This window comes from Phycomyces blakesleeanus (genome assembly GCF_001638985.1).
Source record: "Phycomyces blakesleeanus NRRL 1555(-) unplaced genomic scaffold PHYBLscaffold_26, whole genome shotgun sequence".
NCBI classification, from domain to species: domain Eukaryota; kingdom Fungi; phylum Mucoromycota; class Mucoromycetes; order Mucorales; family Phycomycetaceae; genus Phycomyces; species Phycomyces blakesleeanus.
In genome coordinates, this window is record NW_017265159.1 from 487,321 (window position 1) to 507,460 (window position 20,140).

Consider the following 20,140-nt stretch of genomic DNA (forward strand, 5'->3'; position numbering starts at 1 on the left):
TATTTTACTTTACTTTATAAAAAAAATACTATAGTAGATATTTCTATATCATAGAATACTATTGATAATAAAATATTACCAAAGGATTACACCACACTGGTCTTCTGACAGAATTTACAATGATTTCAAACTCTTGTCTTTTTTTTTTGTTAATAAGAATAAAGAAAACACCAATCATCTCAGCTGTAAATAATTCACTAACGTTAAATCTCTTTCCAATGAAATTTACGTTATATATATGTTTGACTAAAGTAGATGTTTTCTGCCCAAGAACTCGGTAAGCTTATCGGTGATATATAATATATATTGCGACAAAGAATATACTATAACTCTCTTTATATATATTTTATGTGTATGTGTGTGCCACAAAAGATTGGGTGAGATAACAAAAGGTTTGACAGTAGAGCTGTAAGAAGGGGATTGAATAATAACAACACTAATAAAAACAAATACTCTCACACACTTACATTGAAACTTACATTTTACGCCAACATTCACACTCACACTCGCAACTGGGGCACATACATCAAATGAGCTAAAAAAGAAAAGAAAAGAAAAATCACCCAACTTGCAAAATAAATCAATACAAGACAATCATCAGAAAACATTTACGTCAATCGAGACTTCCTTATTTTTGTTTTTTTGCTTGTGTAAGATATTCAGTCAGATCGATCTTGGTCTCTGGTATTCTAGATTGTGAAAAATATAATCTAACAGAAAATAAGGTAGAACCATAAATTGTGCATTTGTTTCGCAAGTTTCTTTTACTGGTAAGATTAGATTTTTCATATGTTGAATTTAAATATATATATATATAATTTCAAGGTACCAAGTAGATATGTTTCACTACCCAAAAGAAAAAGACAGAAATTCAGGACACAGTTCTTTATTGATTCATTAATTATTGCTAAAATAATGACAGGTTATTTGACATAAGATTTTCTTGGTACAAAGAATACTGACATATAGTTATTTGTATGTATCTCACTGGTTTATTTTTAAGTAATTTCTACTATTATAACTTAAAACTTAATACTCTGTAATATTACTACACAAGAAAATAGCTAGAGTAATTTTTTAGCTATAATAATCTGATAGGATTCTTCTATCTTTCTTGTACTCGGTGGATTATGAAATTAGCATAATTTCTCTCAAAATAACCCAATGAAAACATGTATGCACCAAAAAGAAATTCATGCTATTTTGGGCAAGAGAATAATCGGGTTAGTTTACCAAACTCTCCCCACTTGTGGATGTAATGGCGGAGCCAAGGTGGGTAGGCAGCTTAGAGTACTCGTGCTGTACACTATAAAAAAGTCATTATTTATTCTCAGATCACATCCATACACTACGCTTTAAAATTCCGATTGATCTACTAAAACTCTAATTACATTATATCGCAGCACCTAAAAAATTGAGAAATATTTATGAAGCCATTGCGGCTCTGTCAAACAGCGGTTTTACCTCAAGACATACATAAGAATTATATTTGTATATTTTATGACATTTTGATTGTATCGGACCACAAATTGTGGCCTTGTTCCAGGCGTGGAATAATCATATCTGGTCCCTAAGGATACAAAATATTCGTATCAATATTTTCTTTTGTGCTTTAAAAAAAACAAGGTTGTTTGGAATTACTTACCAGTCGGTGCTTTTAGACTTTGGTAATATGAGTAGGTAAAAGAAATACAATGGCATGATACGCATAAGAAGGCTAATAAATAGTGAAATATCCAACAACCTGGGGGATTAGAGAAGCACACCGTGCCCAGACAAGTAGTCGCAACTAATTAGTCCGGTTAGATAGAAACTTTGCCCTCGTAAGACTGCTGAATATTGTATGCTGTGTGCATAGAGAAACAGAAGCTTCGCAAGCCACATGAACCACTGGTGTGGTAAGCAAGTAGATTTTCTGTGCTACACAACCTAATTTATGAGTTTATATTTTATATTTTTTATATGTATATCTGATCGTTTATCAAACATCCGAGTACTTGGACTTTCTGTACACAGGCTTGAATTTTATCTATTTATTATATCATCTGTATGTTGTAGCCCTAGACATGGCAGCTTTTATTTTTTTCTATTAAGATTTTGGAGAGGGAAATATTAAAGAACCAATAGATAATAGAGAAGAGTAAGGTATTTCTTTCTTTCTTTCTTGCTCATATTCTATCATTGTATTTGTTCTCTGCTCTTTATTCTTTGTATAACTTTATTGTCTAGTTTGGATCGTACAGAGCACAAGAGTAATTAAGAGCTCTATACATATACAGATACTCCACCTAAGATCCGCAAAAACTGCATTCTCAACTGCACCTAGACAGAAAAAAAGTATTCTCTTATTTATATGTATATACTATGTTTTATGGAAGAAAAATAATAATATTCGTTTGGTAAGTAAGAATTCAATCACAATAAATAGCAAATAAAAAGAAATCACAGGCTTTTCTACAGTCTATGCCGTACAAAAGTCTAATAAAAGAAATATAATTGCTATTTATATAAAGCATACCAAGCCTCGGTATTCATCCTATAACCTTTTACGTTATATTTTGTTTTCTTGGTAGCTATTACTTGGAATGTCAATCAAATTCTCAAAATTTAATCTTTATTCAACCTCGAAAAAGAAAGCACCCAATAGTTCTATACTCCTTCTAAAGCCGAACTTTCTTCTTCTTCTTCTTAAATCTAGTATATATATATATATGTATGTATTCATGTATTACCAAATATACTGTGGTCATATTCGTGATTTTAATTATTTGTAAAGTAAGTCTTTAGTTGTACAATACTACGTACATTTTTAGCTTTATTGAGATCATCCATGTTACTACCAATGAAATTCAATGCGAACGTGCGTGTGTGTGTGTGTGTGTGCCTGTGGCTAATCATGTATATAAAATTACATTACATTAAAGTACATTTAAATACACATACACACACGTCTCTTTTGCAGCAAGCTCTATTTATTTGTACTTTACACATCTATTTCTTGACACAAAATTAATAATTGGATTGAATTAAAAGCTACATTGATAATGTGTATATAAGAAATGTAAGTATAATACCATTGAATGCTAGAAAGCAAGAGAATATTGCAGATTGATAATTTGGTAATTCTTTATTAGATTTCTCGGATCTGTACCATGTTTCATCGATTACATTTTTTTCTTTATGTAGATCATCCCGAAAAATTATATTTCCAATAAGTTGTACAATATCTAGTTTAAGCCATTACATTAAACCATGCTTTCTCTATCCTTCACACACGCACATGTATATAAATATATATCTTGTATCGTGCACTAGACACATGATTTAAATCACAATATTCACGCAGTCTCTTTATAATATTTACTCATATGTGACTAAGTATTACACTACCTGTATTCACAGATCAAATCTAGGCTTACCGACAAATTCTATCTATATATCTAGTTTTATTTTGGCTTTGATTTTAATTGAATAATAAAAATATTTTTCTCTCTTTTTGTATAGACCCTCTTTATCTGATACTTCTTTAATTTTCTCTCTCTCTTTATCTAAATTTTGTGAGCTTTCAAGTATGGCTTCTGTTCATCTAATGAACAAACGTCACATAGTCGTCCGTGCTTTATTATTCTTTTTCCTTTTCTTGTTTACACCTGTGGAGTCAAGCTACCTTATACCATCAAAGTACATTAAACTAGTAAACAACAGATATGCAACTGCCAGTTTTGTGCGTAACAATGCTTTGTACACCTATGGAGGAGAGTCATCGCTATTCAACACCTCTAGTTTCTTTACTTCCATGTCACTATCCCCAAAAGACAAAAGCTTGATAATCGAAACCGTACCACAGTCTAAGCCAGGTCCATCCTGTAGCTACTCTGCCGCCGTTCTCTTGGATGACAACCAGACTGTAATTTTGTTTGTCGGACAGGCTTTTAACTTATCTGCAAACAGTAGCATGCCAATCTATACCTACAGCTTCTTGGACCCAAATCCGATGTGGAAAGAAATCAAGCCGGTCGGTAATGCATTGTGGCCTGATATACGGATTGGTTTTAGTGCCACTCTGGCCCCCAATGGAAAGATCTATGTGTTTGGCGGTGTACGCATAGACACAATCTCACCAGCAATGCCGTTCTTTTCCTTTGATCCCAGGACACACCAAATAGAAATACCTAGCTCCCCTGGAGACGTGCAATTATATGGTCACACAGGAACAATGCTTCCGTAAGAATATATTGTATTTTACTTTAACTGGGGGTGTTTTTATTCAACTATATATATATAGGTCTGGGGAGCTTGTGCTTTCTATTGGATATCGTAGGACTACTTCTACAGTCGAAGGATACTTTCTAGGAAACCAATTTGTTATTGTCTATAACACCAACAACGACACATGGGCAAAGATCAGGCTTACCTCAGAGACTGATGAATTACGGATGGAGGGAAATTCTGTACTTGGTAAGTCCTTGGCCTTTACAACAACAAGACGTTCTCGAACATATAATAGTCTCACATACATATATATATATGTGTGTGTGTGTGTATGTCTTTATCATATATAATTACTCAATTATGGTCATTTTAATTCTTATCCAGGTCCTGATCAAAAGACAATATTTACATTTGGAGGTAAATGATATATATATATATATATAAAGAGCCTTTAGCATGTATTGTCCGATAGAATATAATAATGTTTTACTTACATACATACTTCTTTTTTTTCGGTAAAATAAATAAAAAGGTTCTGGATATTCCGGTTCACCAAACATGACAATTTTCAATACCATTGTTTTATTGGACACATCCACTTGGACAACCTCATTGGCATCTACTAGAGGAGCACTTCCTGTTCCACGTTCCTTGTGTTCTTTAGGATTTATAGCTGATGATCTTTTAATGATCTCATATGGTAAGAAATGTATATATATATATATATATATATCATATTAGTCTTGTTATTTTAGATCATTTATATATCTTTACTCAAAATCATCTCGTACCTTCTTTTTTTTTAGGAATTGTATTTGGAATTACTAGTGATATTGTTAATGTCCTTCAAATCGAAACAAAAAAGACTAAGGATTATCTATGGCTGATAGATTCATCAGACATCATCAATTATATACACCCAGATGACCAAGACCGCTTTGGATTGAGTGGTCGTGCTATTGCAGGAATTGTAGTTGGTGTCTTGGCATTTGTCATTATTGTTACTCTTTTGTTCAAAAGACCTAGGAAATTTGTGTCTACTGTTCTGTTAATTTCTACTAGGCGTACTTTATGGAACAAAAGGTAAGCACAAATATATGTATATAACTTTATTTTACTCGACATGATCCACACTATTAACTATCGCTTACCAATTATTATATTACTATATAGATTAGGTGAACCTATTTGGACTGAATTGTGTAGACTTGGATGCCGAGTCATTCTACTTTTAATTTTTGCACTATTCATGGTTTATTTGATCTGGCAAGTTATGACAAGCGGGATATCAACCATCGAGATCCATGAATATTCTTCTATTGTTCAATCCCCTGGTAAGTCTTTCTTGATATTATATAAACATAATAATTACCCTTTTACTTTTACTATAATTTATTAATTATTTTATTTATTAATTAAAAATAAAACATATCAATAATAGATATACGGATATGTCTTGATGGATGGGATGGAAGTGACACATTTGATATTTATAATATTCGTTACAGTTGTATAACTGACAGTGGCTATATATGTGATGAGTATGTAACGCTCCTAGATATGGAGATCCATCAGCCTCGCTTCTCGTACGAGGGATCAGCCAAGGTGTGCATCTTGTTCTCTCCACCAGAAGAATTTGGACTTTCCCCTACCCGTGATGGAGACAGCAAAGGAACGAGATTTGCGATATCCTTGGTTACCCAGATAAATTTCACAAGCGGGTTCTATGCTACGGTCTATCCACCCAAGATGAATCCCAACAATGTTCTCTATAACATCACTACCACTAATAATCAAACCCAACTCTTGACCGAAGATGCGATAAATGAATGGATAATCAATGATTCTGGAACCGTGCGGGACTCGAACACTTATTTTATACCTGCTGGTGTGTCGAGTACGGTCGAGTACCAGATTCAGGATCATCAGTATCTGCAGCCCGCCGGATGGAACAATGTCGGCTTTTTGCCCCTTTTGAACCACACTCCTGAGGTTGTGATTAAGTATGGCGAAGGCAATTCAGATAGATTGCTGGACATCGCGGGGTACACGGTCTTGGCAACCCTGGAGGTCTTTCCGAGCCAGTTTGCTAAAGTGGTCCTGGAAGAAAAAAGAATCTATACACTTCTGGACGCACTCGGTACACTTGGTGGTTTCTTCAGTCTTGGCGCAGCGGCTCAAATCTGGCTGTTTGGGTTCCGCCCTAGCTCTCCGTGGGGTATAGTCCATCGCTGGTCTGTAGGCTCCATGAGGCGGTCTATCAAACGGAATTTGCGGACACAGTTTGATTCGCTAAATACCAGTGTTCCGTTGGCCACTCCTGTCATTCCTCGGTTCACTGCTTTTAGTCTAGGAAAGGATGTAAATGAGGATGAATATGAATATGAATATAAATATCAAGAGAAGGAAGAGGAGCTTCGGGCATCAAAAGAAGCTCAGGTACCCTTTATCGAAAATTCAGGTGCAAGTGATGGCGGAAACCAAAATTACCGTATGGAACATATGGAAAGAAGAGTCCAACTTTTGGAAAAATTATTTAAATCGTACTATGTTGACGATGAAATCTTTACGGAACTTGATCTTGCTATCAAGCAAGACAACCTCGAAAAATATCCAAAGACAGCCGGCGGTGACAGCGGTAACAAAAATGGCACTGGTGGTGGTAATGGTAGTGGTAGTGGTAATGAACATCTTAATGAAACGTTCAAAGGCGGCTATGAAAACTAAAACTAAAACTAAAAGTATAAATATAAATATAAATATAAATATAAATATAAATATATATGTATATTTCTTATTAAAGCTTATTTTACTTAATAAAGATATAATGTTGTTGTTTTTTTTACTTCTTCTTTTAAGGTTTTTCTTTCTCTTTTCTCTTTAGAATATAATAAAATAAAATTCCAAGAATCTTGGTTGTTAAGTTGAAAAAAAAAAAGCATGTATATAGATAGATTGATCTACTATGTAAATTTTGATTATTTCCACTGAGTTTCGAGTATTTGGGTTTGTGTATATAATTTTATAATACTTTTTTTTTTTAAAAAAATCTCCATGACAACACTAACAAAGAAAAATTGAAACAAAGTGTATTTCTCAATTTGCCTTTTTTTTTTACATATATATATGATTTTTTAGGTTTTGATGAAAAATCAAGGTACTTTTTGTTTTGTTATTTTTCTCAAACAAAATTATTTATTATTATCTGTATAAAAGATAAAATATGTTTATGATATTTATTGATTCATTATTTCTTTCATGTTTTGTTCAGTTTATATGCTTTCATTTTTTTTTAACTTTATTTTTTTGTATGGGTATTATTTTAACCAATCAGAAAAAGAGATATATATATATATAAATATACAAAGAATTGTATTTAATCTGTTGCTAGACTGGGATTAAATAATTTACCGCATGTGGGGATCGCACGGTGCTTTTTCATTTTGTGTGTGTGTCTGTTGTTTGGAAATCAGCCTGTGGATCCAAACACAGGCAGGTAAGGAATTCAATACAGGGTTATTTCTCCAATTCTTATTTATTTATTTTTGTTTAGTTTGATGTGTGCATTGTCTAATAAGACAAAATCTTATAACACAAAGCATAAAATTTTCAAATCTTATATAAATAAATAAATTACCCACAGTGGAAAGACTGTAAAAACTGAAATATTTGAACCTTCATAGGATGTGGAGTGACAAGAATCACACACTTATTCCCAGTTTTACTTTTTTTTTCTTGATGTGAAAGTAGTTGAGGTTGAATGTTCCCATTAATTCGGGTTAAAATACGACAGGAGGGGAAGGGGGATTTTTTTTTCCCTTTCTTCTTTTGGTTTACATGTGTTCAACTTGGACATCTTTATTTTTTTAAAAAAAAATTACGCTTGGAAAACTACAGATATACTGTATTTTATTTTATTGTAAAGCATAACATTCAAGACGTATACGGCTTGGAAATATGGAGCGAAAGCGAGAGCGAAAAAGAATCCAAGTACTATGGATTTTTTTTTCTTTTTTTTTAATGTTACAATATATTAAGCTTAATTTTCTTTCTTTTTTTAAAAAAAAAATTAGATTTAATACAAATTTACGTTATACGTTGTATTATGAGCCAAGATCTCATTTTCTTTTCTTTTATAAACAAAAGATAGTAATAGTAAATTTTGAAGCGTAAATCATTCTAAAGGATTCAAATCTACCATTATTACCATTATTACGACTATTATCATTTTGGGATCAAAATTCACCAAATAAATAAAATAAAAATAAAATTATTACTGATCTACGTTGAGAAGATTTTGGTTTAAAAATGGGATAAAAAAAAACAAAAAACAAAAAACAAAAAACAAAAAACAAAGGATAAGAAGAAGGTTTGGATAATATTATGGATATTACTTTGGGTGAGCTTGTGAAGCTGAACGGTAATAGTAAACTGAACTGAACTGAACTGGACTAAGCGGTATTTTTTTTTGACCCTAAAGAATAATAAGGATAATTATATGGCACAAGCTCATATACACACGCTCCATCTCTCCATATACATATAAACATCATCTTTTCTTTCTCTCTCTCTCTCCACATACACAAAAACCCTGATTAGAGGTCATATGCTCTTGAGAGAAGAATGAAGGGTCAAGTTATTGTCACACAGTTGAGAGGCAGTTGTCTTTATTTGAATTCAATAGTAGTAGATACATCATGCTTATTGTCCAGTTTGTTATTGGGACTTGTAGAAAATAAAAGTATATTAAATCAGCTCAATGTAATATAAAATAATTTGTAGATGTGCTTGTGTGTGTGTGTGTGGGGGGGGGGGGGGGGGGGGGGGGGGGGGGGGATTGGTAAGGTGGCCAGATGGTGAGCGTATGTGTGGGCGTATGTGTGTGGGTGTGGGTGAGTAGTGTAACCGGGAAATCTACATCAAAGGACAGACTGAATTATACTTGCCTTCTCTGTCCGGCTGTCTGTATATATTTGTGTATAAAGACTGTTGGGTTGTAATGGGTTTGATTAGTTTGGATTGGTTTGGGTTTGGTGAGAGTCAGAATGTAATTTGTAATGGTAGCACTTTGTTCTTTCTTTTTTTGGTTGGTGTAAGTTAACTGATGACCACAAATTATTATTTTTTAAGCTTTTCTTCTTCTTTTATTTTTGAGGCAGAGTGTTGAATGTATCATTATTAATATGAATTATTATCAATATTATTTTCACAATATAATTTAATGATCTTTAGTAACAAGAGGAACCATTTTTTGCTTCGAATAATTTGTTTGATAATAATACAAAAATAAAACTCAACTGCTCACAAATCTCATAGTATTTTAGAGCCAAGAAGTATAAATAATACATGTCTTTACGAATAAAAAATAAGACATTCAAAAGGGATTTCCCCAAAGACAGCTCACTTTTGCTGAATTAATAATTGTGTGTACAAAAAATAAATAAATACAAAAAAAAAAAAAAAAAACGCATTAATCTCTATGGTATTAAAAAAGGCAATTGTAGGTTTTCCAGTTAAAAAAATAAAAATAAATGTCCAATTGACTATTTTATTGGATCCCTCATCCTCCCCCACCTCAGATGATATTCCCTTCCCTCCCGCCGGGAAGATTTGCTGTTACACCTTTGTGAACCTAACACACGTACATTTGATTGGCCGTCTTTTACTATTATACGTTTTAAAATCCCCCACATACTTTTCCCTTCAAAAGATTTGACCGAGAAAGAAAAAACCAACCCAAAGCAAAGCAAAAATAAAAAGAAAAATTACCCCACCAAGCTAAAGATATATACACACCCACACACACACAGAAAGAGAGAGAGGGAGAGAGTCAGTGAAAGGGAGATAACGATGTTTTAATATTATATTATATTTGTATATGTATGTAACCAATCCGGAGAAAATTGTAGAATGCTTTGGTTGGTTCATAATAGATTTCTATTACTATAGTTATTCCCAAGTTATTTTTACATAGAATTGGAGTCAAGAAGGACCAAGAACCAAGAACCAAGAAATCACATTATTATTACTATACTCCTATACTACCATGACTATCACTTTTGATGTTAATCTTTTACTATCTATTTTGCTGGGACATAGCAAGACACATTGCTCTGTACCAAAAACAATATACAGAATGTGGAATAAAGCCTTTTCTTGTTTCTTTGTTTCTTTTCACTTCATTTTCTTTCATAAATTGCTTTAATGTGGAGGATTGTGATATAATTTGATTTTTTTTTTGCTTGTGTTATTTTTGGTGTGAATATTAATAATAGTGAAAAAGTGGAGGTATTTTTTTATTTTTACTATTTTCTCATTTTGGTTACGGGACTGGGCGGAATGAAATAGGCACCCAAAAAAGAAATGGTATGTACAAAGAAGTTGTATTACAGGGTCACCAAATAACCCTCATATACCACTGGGTGAATTATATTATAAGTGTTTGTCGTCCTTCTTTCTTTTCTTCCCTTGGGAATAGCATTTCTTTTTTTGGTATATTGTATGAAAAGGGTCGCTGGCTTCCCGCAAATGATAATTAACTGGAAATAAAAATATATAGTATATAATGATATAGTATAGTATACTAAAGGAGTCATTTGGGTGGAGATAAACTGTTACTAAGGATATTCAATTATCATTGGTTGCAAGCCAAGGGTTCACATTGACAGCTTCATTAAGGGCCGGATTATCGAAGCTGACCTTCCTTTCTGCCTACTCTCCTGTCTTTTAATACCCAATACTGGAGTTAAATAAGACAAAAGGAATCAGCCGTTTTACATGTAACCTTGGATATTTTTATCCCGCGGAGTGACTATCTTTTTATTACCATTATTGTCTTTTATTTTATTTTATTTCTTAATGGTGCTGCTGCTACTGTTAGTTGACATCGAGTAGTCTGACTAGTCTGACTAGCCTGCCTATATATCTCTGCTTGTATGTATAGACTACTGGTGGCTATTGAATAAGAGCTATAATTCAGAAAGCTAATTTGTTTCTCTGTGGTTGTACATTTTCAAGTTCACTTGGTAGCGCTTACAAAAGTTCAATAAAGATTGATACATAAAAATTGCAAGAAAATCTATTCAAAGTACACATGCATATGTAAAGATCATACATTTACTATTTAATTAATACGCTGTTAATGACAGTAATAATGTCTTTTTAATAAAATCACATCATGGTCTTTGCTTTTAAAATTGCTCAATGTCAATATTCGTCAATTATTTTATTTTATGTTATTAAAAGTACTTCATTTTTTCTTATTGTTGTTCTTGCGATTCTGTACAGTTTATAGAGGACCAGACTTCTTGTACTTTATGAATTCAATATGACGTGGGTTAGATAGAGACTAAAACAGACGTCTTTAGGTCTCCGAGTATGGTGGGTGTAACACTAGAGTTGGAATAAGGGACTGGGGACCCTGAGCTAAATGGCCTGACCAGAAAAAATATCTGTTGCCTTGAATTATTATTATTTTTTATTCCAAGAAAACCAAAAAAAAAAGGGGGAGACAAATCACCTACCGCTATTTACTGTGTTTCACCGCTTCCCTCAAATTTTCTCATGAAAGAGGAAAATGGATTTCAAGTGTTACGAATCAATAAACGAGCTCAAATGCTCAAGATAAAAACATGTGTAAATGACATGTTGTGAAATGAAATGAAATAGAAATAGGAATAGTAGTATATGCACACACAGCGATACATGCGTGCATGCTTACACCCTTCCATGTATGCATGTACGCAAGCAGAAGAGCCATTCAGCCACTTGGCTATAATTATATCATTGTCTGCTTGAATGTAGCTCAATACATGCAGCCGTCTCTAATAATAGACAGCCAAGAGTATATCATATATCTCTTTACTTTTTTTTTATAGATTTTGTACAAACCAATTGATGTTTTCTTTATTATTATTATTTGATTTGATCTGCTCTTCTCTGTTATATTTTGTTGTGATTTGATTTGATTTGATTTAATTTGGCTTTATTTGATTGGGCTGGACGGGACTGAACTGGATTGGATTACACAGTGCACAGTACACAGTACACAACAAACGACAAACGACAAACTGCAAACGACAGACTACAATCTACAAACTATGCACAATACACAATGCACTACTATAGATATTAAAACAAATGTGTAGAAAACAAGTGGGCAAATAAAACATTATGTTATTTGGTCGGCGCCAGGAGGATTCGGGAAGGAAGAATGGATCAACTTTGGTTTGTCTAGGTAACCATGGGGAGACCCAATGGTTGGATGACTGGAGGTTACCTAGTTTTTTTTTTCTTTTCTTTCTTTTTTTGCCCGTGGGGTAATGATGAATAAAAATGCTAAAGCGCGGGGAAGAAAGGTTAAGACGGGAAAGGTAATTCTCTTGTGTATTCTTTTGTTTTTTCTATTGGGTTGACGCTGTAAGTAAAATAGAATTCACTGCTTCCAATTGGCTCTGGGACAAGTTTCCTTTTTCTCTCTCTCTCTCTCTCTCTTTGTCTTTGCTTTGTCCAAGGTTTTCTCTCTCGCTCATATTTCTTTTGGTTGGTTGGTCCTACCCTATTAGTAACGTAGCAACCAAGAAGAAAAAGGAGAAGAAATCATATAGTATTGAACAGGCGAATGGGGCCAAGCAAGAGTAAATAACCTTTTCAAAAACATTGTTTAAATTTATTACTTACAACAACAGCAAGAGTAAAAAAAAAAACAATAAAAAAAAAACACTTCTTTGAAAAATAAAAATTCCTCCCCGCCTTTTACTTTTTTTCTTTTTCTTCTTTTGGCTGGTGGTGCTGTTTTGCTGAGTTGCAAGTTCGCGTGTACTCCTCTGGTTCTGTGCGGGTGAAAATGGGGTTTGGGCGATGGATCTTGTACAACATGAGTTGTAACCGGTTAGAGGATAGTACAGTCCAACCCTTGATATTATTATTATATTATATTTTATTTTATTTTTTTAAAAAAAAGAAAAAAAATCGAATTGGTATATAAAGAGGCACCTTTTCGACATCTCTTCTAATTTTTTTTCATCCTCATTAACTCATTACCTCTTCACACTTCTTTTTCCCCTTCTTATCTTCTTTCTCACATATCTTCAAATCATAAGAAATAGTGATGGGTAACTTAGCACATTCGTGGCAGGTCTATGCAGTCTGCTTCTTTGCCGCCATCGGTGGTTTCTGTTTCGGTTACGATACCGGTATCATTTCTGGTGTCTTGACCATGAAGCACTTCATCAACCTCATGACTGACGGTACTCAAATCGAACTCACTTCTCTCCAAACCGGTACCATTACTGGTCTTCTTCTTGCTGGTTGTTTCGTTGGTGCTCTCGTTGCCAGTAAGTCTTGTTCTACAAATTATATATTACTCAACTTTTAAAACCCATCAATCTGACCTAAATCTCTACCTCTCTGCTTCCTTCTTTGAATAGGTCCCTCTGCTGAATACTTCAGTCGTAAGCGCTCTATCATTCTCGGTTCTTGCATTTTCATGGTCGGTGCTGGTATCCAGTGCGGTACTCGCGGCTATGCCATGATGATTGTTGGTCGTGCTATTGCCGGTATCGGAATTGGTATGCTTTCCATGCTTATCCCTCTGTACCAGGTATGACACAAACTAGTTTAATGGATATTTATATAGCAATATAAGCCAAAACGTAATCTAACTCTTTAAATGACTATTTTTTTGTGACAATCCTTTTAGTCTGAGCTTGCTCCCAAGGAAATTCGTGGTCGTCTCATCTCTCTCCAGCAGTTCATGATTACCACCGGTTTGATGGTTGCCTTCTGGGTCAACGTCGGTGGTGATAAGATCGACTCTGATGCTTCCTTCCGTATTCCTCTCGGTATCCAGATCGCCCCCGCCTTGATTCTTGCCCTCGGTGCCAGTTTCCTCCCTTACTCCCCTCGCTGGCTCGTCAGCAAGAACCGCAACGAAGAGGCCTTGACCGTCTTGGCCAACCTCCACGCCAACGGTGACAAGACCAGCCCTTACGTTGTTCAGGAATACGAAGACATTGTCCACCAGATCGAGTATGAGCGTTCCGTTGCCGTCACTAGCTACCTCGAGCTCTTGAAGCCCGGACTCCGTCGTCGTCTCATTTTGGGTATCTTGATCCAGGTCTTCCAGCAGTTCACCGGTATCAACTCTATCATGTACTACGCTCCCAAGATCTTCCAGCAGGCCGGTATTGACGGCAACTCTGCCTCTCTCATTGCCTCCGGTGTCAACGGTGTCCTTAACATGCTTGCTACTATTCCCGCTATCGTTTACCTCGACAGACTCGGTCGTCGTATGACTTTGATCTCTGGTGCTTTGCTTATGGGTACTTGCATGTTGTTGGCTGGTATTGTTATGGGTGCCTGTGGTGAAGTCAACCCTGACCCCGCTCACCCCGGAAGTGGAGACAAGGTTGTCGACATGTCTGGTAACAAGGCTGCCTCTTACTTCTGTATTGTCATGATCTACTTCTTCGTCGCCGGTTTCGCTTACTCCTGGGGTCCCGTCGGATGGGTCTACCCCGCCGAGATCTTCCCTGTCAGCGTCCGTTCCAAGGGTAACTCCATCGCCACCGCTGCTAACTGGCTCATGAACTTCGTCATTTCCGAGATTGTCCCTGTCATGCTTTCCAAGATTACCTGGGGTACTTACATCTTCTTCGGCTGCTGCTGCGGTGTCATGAGTGTCTGTGTCTACATCTTCTTCCCTGAGACCAAGGGTCGCTCCCTCGAGGAGATGGACAGTGTCTTCACCGGTAGCGTCTTCGCTTTCCGTGCCCAGGCTGCTCCTAACATCGGTACCGTTGAGATCAACGCCACCGAGAAGGTTGAATCCAAGGAAGAGTTTTAAAAAAAAAGTTAAACAAAAAATGTGTAGCTATTTCATTTCTTGTTTAGCACTCTTAATATTCCCTTCTTATTTTTTTTCACCACCTTCCTCACTTCCCTAACTCTTCCTCTTTTTAACTATCTACCTTAATATTTCAGCCAGGCTGCTGTATAACTTATCTTAATCAACTCCTCTTATCCCTCTTTAGTGACTTATTCTTATTATCTATAATTCCTATTTGTTAGGCTTATTAGCCAACAGATTTCTCTCTCTCTCTCCCACACACACATCTTACGATTTAGTTCCCATTCGTAATTTCAATTACTATTTTTTCTTTACCTTAATATTTAAAAATAATAATAAATATATATTTATCTCTCTAAAATATCTTACAAATCAAGTGTGATTATTTTATTGTTGTTGAGTTTTTCCTTTTCTTTTTCTAATTAATTCCCAAGCCAAGCCAAGCCAAGCCAAGCTATACTAAGCTATAAAAGAAAACAAGTCAAAGATTAATATATATGATCTGTTTAAATTGAGGTAAAAACACATGGCTTTTTTTTTTTAAAAAAAAAAAAGCTACAAAAGTGTCAAAATAACTTCTTTATTTTTTTTCTCTTCTTTCCTATACAATGGTAAATTTTTTCAATATAATTAAAAAGGCAGGCTAGGATCATGTGCTGCTATTCCAGCCTTTTCTTTCTTCCTTCCAATAATACAGCTATAGAAAAATTACTCACTAATTTCACTTTGCTTCACTCACATTTTTTTTTAAAATAAAATTAAAATTAAAATTAAAAAAAAAAATAGCACTTTCAAAATTCAAATTGTGCAAATATCTCAAAATGTAGACTGCCACATGCCCTTTTTTTTGCCCAAAGTGAGTAAGCTCTCTATAAACTATCATATACATATACATATATATGCTATTTGTTTATAATTAGAGTAAATGTACAGAGTTATTGAGTATAATTATATGATATAGCTGTTGGTATTTTTCTTTCTTTCTCAAAGAAAATGACTTTATGTAACTTCTCTAAAGATGTACAATATTTGAATTCAGAAAGTGTACCAGTCATTTTATTTGGAGAGTAAATTGAAGTAAAGTAAATTGAGTGGAGGGTAAATACAATCTAGATTTTATCAAACCAATGAAAGAGTTATATACCGTATATACCATATATACTTTAGAAAACTTGTACAAAACAAGAATGAGAACCAATTGCTTTCAAGAAACCCCTCTTTTTTTTACTGAGATAATGATAATACTATAACATAATTTAACAGAGAGAGAGAGAGAAGATAAAATAGTATTACGGGAAAAAGGGGTGATTCAGAGGGCGATTTTGAAAAATGTTTATGATATTTTTTTTTAAAACAAAAAAGTGCTCATAGGTCTCAGAGAATGAACCTTTGTGTAAAATGACTTTTTCTGGCTCTTGTGTATAATTGATATCTATACATTTACAAGCAAGCTGTCTTTCTAACTAGTTTTCTTATTTTCTCTCTCTCTCTCAATTGGTTGGTTGCCAAGACATTACTTTAAACAATAAAAAGAGAAACTTGTTTGTAATGTTCTTTAATAAAGACAGGCACGTATACATACATTATATTGGCTTATATTTCTTCTTCTCTTGTTTGATAATCATAAAGTAAAAGTGATATATATATATATATATAAAATACAGCTGTGAGATTCTAAGCTTGTATTCTATATATGTGTGTGTATGTGTACGTGTATTTTTAGTTTGAGTTTAATTGACTTGAACCTAATTGACTTGACTTGACTTGAGTTGAGTTGGTTCGAGTCGAATTGACTTGCAGTGGACCGGGCATCATTTAGTTTTAGAGACCCTGGGGATCCCTTTCCCAAAATTCAAAACTTAAATAGTCAAAATAATCAAAGACAGAGCTTTGTAACTTAACTTGAATGAATATATAGAATATATATATATATATATTTATGTAAAAGATCTTTAGATATTATATACAGCTATACTATATTTTTCAAGCTTAATGAGTAATTAATAGTGAGCGAATTACTATAAAATCTTTATATCTATATGATGACAAGGATTGACAAGATCCGCACGAATGTATATATTTGGTCTCTGTTTTTTTTTTGCTACTTTGCTGTGGTGCTACAAATCCACACTGTACACGGTACATTGTACACTCTGATCATAGATGATCCAAAATAATTAATCCATCAATCCATCAATTTCATCAACCAATTAATAAACAAACAAATTTTTTTTTATTTTTATGGTACCTGGAATACATCTGGAAAGCATTGGATTTTCTCTTTACATACAAAAAAATTCAAATCCATTATTCCGTAAGCTGCACCAAGCGGGAAAAAAATTAGTAATAATAGCAGTAGCCATTATAATAAGAAGAACTTCAATGCACAAGCTTTCTTCTTTTAAGAAATATTCTTTCTATATTAGAAACTCTTCCCACACAAGTTTAAAGGGAGAAAGAGGGAGAATGGAAGAGGGAAAAGGAAAAGAGAAGGATGGAATACAAAGCTTGAGAAAGCGGTAAAGCGGTAAGGGTAAATACAAATGTAAAAAATAATAATAAAAATCTAGAATAAATTGCTACACAGTCTGTTGTGTATATATATATATATATATATATATATATATATATATCTGTGAGTGGGTAAGTGGGTAAGTGGGTGGAGTATACGGTGCCAAAGATATTATTATTCTTAATATTGAAGATTTTGGATTTGGTTTTCATTTTCCCTTTTATTATTATTTGCAATGTTGAAGTATTCCTTTTTTTGGCTCGAAACACTCGATAGCCAAATAGTTAAAGAAGACATATTTGATCAAGTCAGGTCAGGACAGATCAGATCAGATCTATAAGGTGATGTGTCCAAACAATCAATATGTGTATATAATGGGATATATGGACTGTGATAATCAAGGTTTGATGTTTGATTTATTAGATGATAAACCCGAACACCGCCGACTAACCCATATTTCTTCTTTGATCAAAATTGACATGTGTAGTCTTATGGCTAGGTAAGAATATCACATTCTACACGTCTATTATTCTGTTTCTTTCTTTCTTCCTTTGGTACAATTCAAAACCGACAAATCCTTTTTACAGCACACATGTATTCAAAGAAGAATAGATCGATAAAAATCTCCTGCTCTTCTATACCAAGCATATACAGATTTCATTCAAATCCATTCAATTCTAGAGCTCAAGGCCTCTTCTATATAATGACATCAATATATATTATATACAGTAAAAAAAAGGACCTTTTTTTCTTGTGATACATTAACTGCAGAGATAATTCCCAAGGTACCCTTGTAGATTATTGCATACACAAATATACAGCTACACTGTTATTATTGGTTGTACACCAGTAAATATGCTTCTCTTGGTACTTTTTGACTTGGCATACACACACGCACACATTATACTATATTATTTGTTCTGCTGCTGTTGAGGACGATGTTTTTTTTTTGTTATTAGTTTATTGAATAAGTGCCTAATTCAATTACATTTTATATCTTTCTCTCTCTGTAGATTTACTGTTGATTGTAATAATACTTTTACCTGTCAAATGTCAAATAAGATAAGAACAACAAGTAAATTAAATGACCCTTGTTAAAAGTATTCTTTGTAAGCATATAAATAAAGAAGAAGAAAATATCTACATTCGATCTTACTCTACATCTTGGACATAATATTTACCCCTCTTTACCCTTTCATCCCCACTTCTTCCTCGCCTCCCCCCCTCTTATTTATTTATTTATTTTGGTTATTTGTCTTATTAACCCTCAATCCTTCTTCTCCCCTTTCTTTGTTCTTGTTCATATATATATATTGAGTTCTTTATTAGTATTAAAGATGTAAGATGTAAGATGTAAAATGTAAGAACGATCGGATCTAAAATGTGCTCACAGTGCACGATTAAATCGGTCTGCACATCATTACAAATACAGACACATATACATATAATCATAAGAAAAAAAGAAGAAGGAAAGACATAGATAGCGTTTTGGCACTAATAATGCATAGTAGATCTTGCCAATAAAGAAATGAAAATGAAAATTGTTGAGTGTAGCCTTTCTCTTTCTCTCTCTTTGACTGGTTAAATTTGTCACTAGATAGACAGTTCAATTTGGTTTTATTATCAAAATAACTACCTAATACAAAGAGCACCATTACCATTAATAAAATTTAATTATTTCTAAGAGGAAGAATAAACATCATACTATCTCTTTTTTGTATTAGGCTTTGTATATTTTTCAAAACCTTTGTCTGTGCATGTATAATTTATGTACATATATATTATTTTGTACTTTTGATGCACACCTCTTTTATTTTTTATAATTTTTGTAAACACATAAATGTTTGGTCAAATACGCATACAGCTACAGCTACAGCTACAGCTACAGCTACTTTCATCTCAGAATTCAAGAATAAATATGCGTTTCTGTATATTATTCTCAAGAATTCTACAAAACTTGGAAACATACTGAAGAAATTATTGCTGTTGAAGTAAATAAATAAACAAGACTATTAGGAGAAAAAAAGTATACAAGGTGCACAATACCAAAAAAAAACGCACAAATTTGTGTATCTGCCAAGCTTGAAATCTATAAGAACATCCACAGCGGTTGTGTCTAACTAAAAGTTTTAGCTGGAATTTTTTTTCGATAGTATTTAACAGATTCCTAAATTTAACGTTTGACTAAAATATTCAGGTAGTAAAAAGGTGTGTGACTTCAGGTTTAGACAAACCGCTGTGGATGCTCTTATTGGCTATAGAAACATATACAGAGAATTAAATGCTGTGATTTCCTACAGTGATATATAGCCAGACTTGAAGCTCATTATTTCTCTTTAACACACCACAGCACATTAAAACACAGAGTAGCATAGCATAGCATAATACAGAACAGTCTAAATATCTGTGTACACTTTTGTGAAAGGCCGATTTCACAAGTTTGCTAGAACAAATAAACTTCTATTCTGTAGAAACAAGATTACAGAAATAATAATAATAATAATAATAATAATAATAATAGTAATTATTTATTATCTATCTTCATACTGTTTAATTATGATTCCCTT

At 33.6% G+C, this 20,140-nt stretch overlaps 5 protein-coding genes across 5 annotated transcripts; 3 read left to right on the plus strand and 2 right to left on the minus strand.

The window, feature by feature from the left end:
• Window positions 1-43: 43 nt before the first annotated feature.
• On the minus strand, window positions 44-1,701 carry PHYBLDRAFT_69232 (hypothetical protein; the record flags this gene model as incomplete). The annotated part of the gene is made up of 4 exons (XM_018442070.1): window positions 44-58; window positions 80-282; window positions 480-535; window positions 1,646-1,701. The coding sequence occupies 4 exons, from the start codon at window positions 1,699-1,701 to the stop codon at window positions 44-46; spliced, it is 330 nt and encodes a 109-aa protein (XP_018286200.1).
• A 1,870-nt stretch (window positions 1,702-3,571) lies between these two features.
• Window positions 3,572-6,939, plus strand: PHYBLDRAFT_173652 (hypothetical protein; the record flags this gene model as incomplete). The annotated part of the gene is made up of 7 exons (XM_018437077.1): window positions 3,572-4,224; window positions 4,286-4,458; window positions 4,597-4,629; window positions 4,745-4,912; window positions 4,968-5,295; window positions 5,386-5,546; window positions 5,654-6,939. The coding sequence occupies 7 exons, from the start codon at window positions 3,572-3,574 to the stop codon at window positions 6,937-6,939; spliced, it is 2,802 nt and encodes a 933-aa protein (XP_018286201.1).
• Window positions 6,940-11,575: 4,636 nt separating this feature from the next.
• Window positions 11,576-13,089, minus strand: PHYBLDRAFT_69234 (hypothetical protein; the record flags this gene model as incomplete). Its single annotated transcript, XM_018442071.1, has 3 exons — window positions 11,576-11,670; window positions 11,933-12,033; window positions 12,971-13,089. The coding sequence occupies 3 exons, from the start codon at window positions 13,087-13,089 to the stop codon at window positions 11,576-11,578; spliced, it is 315 nt and encodes a 104-aa protein (XP_018286202.1).
• A 159-nt stretch (window positions 13,090-13,248) lies between these two features.
• Window positions 13,249-15,418, plus strand: PHYBLDRAFT_136576 (hypothetical protein). The gene is made up of 4 exons (XM_018429798.1): window positions 13,249-13,547; window positions 13,641-13,813; window positions 13,913-14,567; window positions 14,616-15,418. The coding sequence occupies exons 1-4, from the start codon at window positions 13,322-13,324 to the stop codon at window positions 15,056-15,058; spliced, it is 1,497 nt and encodes a 498-aa protein (XP_018286203.1). The 5' UTR covers window positions 13,249-13,321; the 3' UTR covers window positions 15,059-15,418.
• A 2,529-nt stretch (window positions 15,419-17,947) lies between these two features.
• PHYBLDRAFT_173654 (hypothetical protein) lies at window positions 17,948-19,568 on the plus strand (the record flags this gene model as incomplete). The annotated part of the gene is made up of 4 exons (XM_018437078.1): window positions 17,948-18,072; window positions 18,587-18,648; window positions 18,911-18,919; window positions 19,438-19,568. The coding sequence occupies 4 exons, from the start codon at window positions 17,948-17,950 to the stop codon at window positions 19,566-19,568; spliced, it is 327 nt and encodes a 108-aa protein (XP_018286204.1).
• Between the last annotated feature and the right edge of the window lie 572 nt (window positions 19,569-20,140).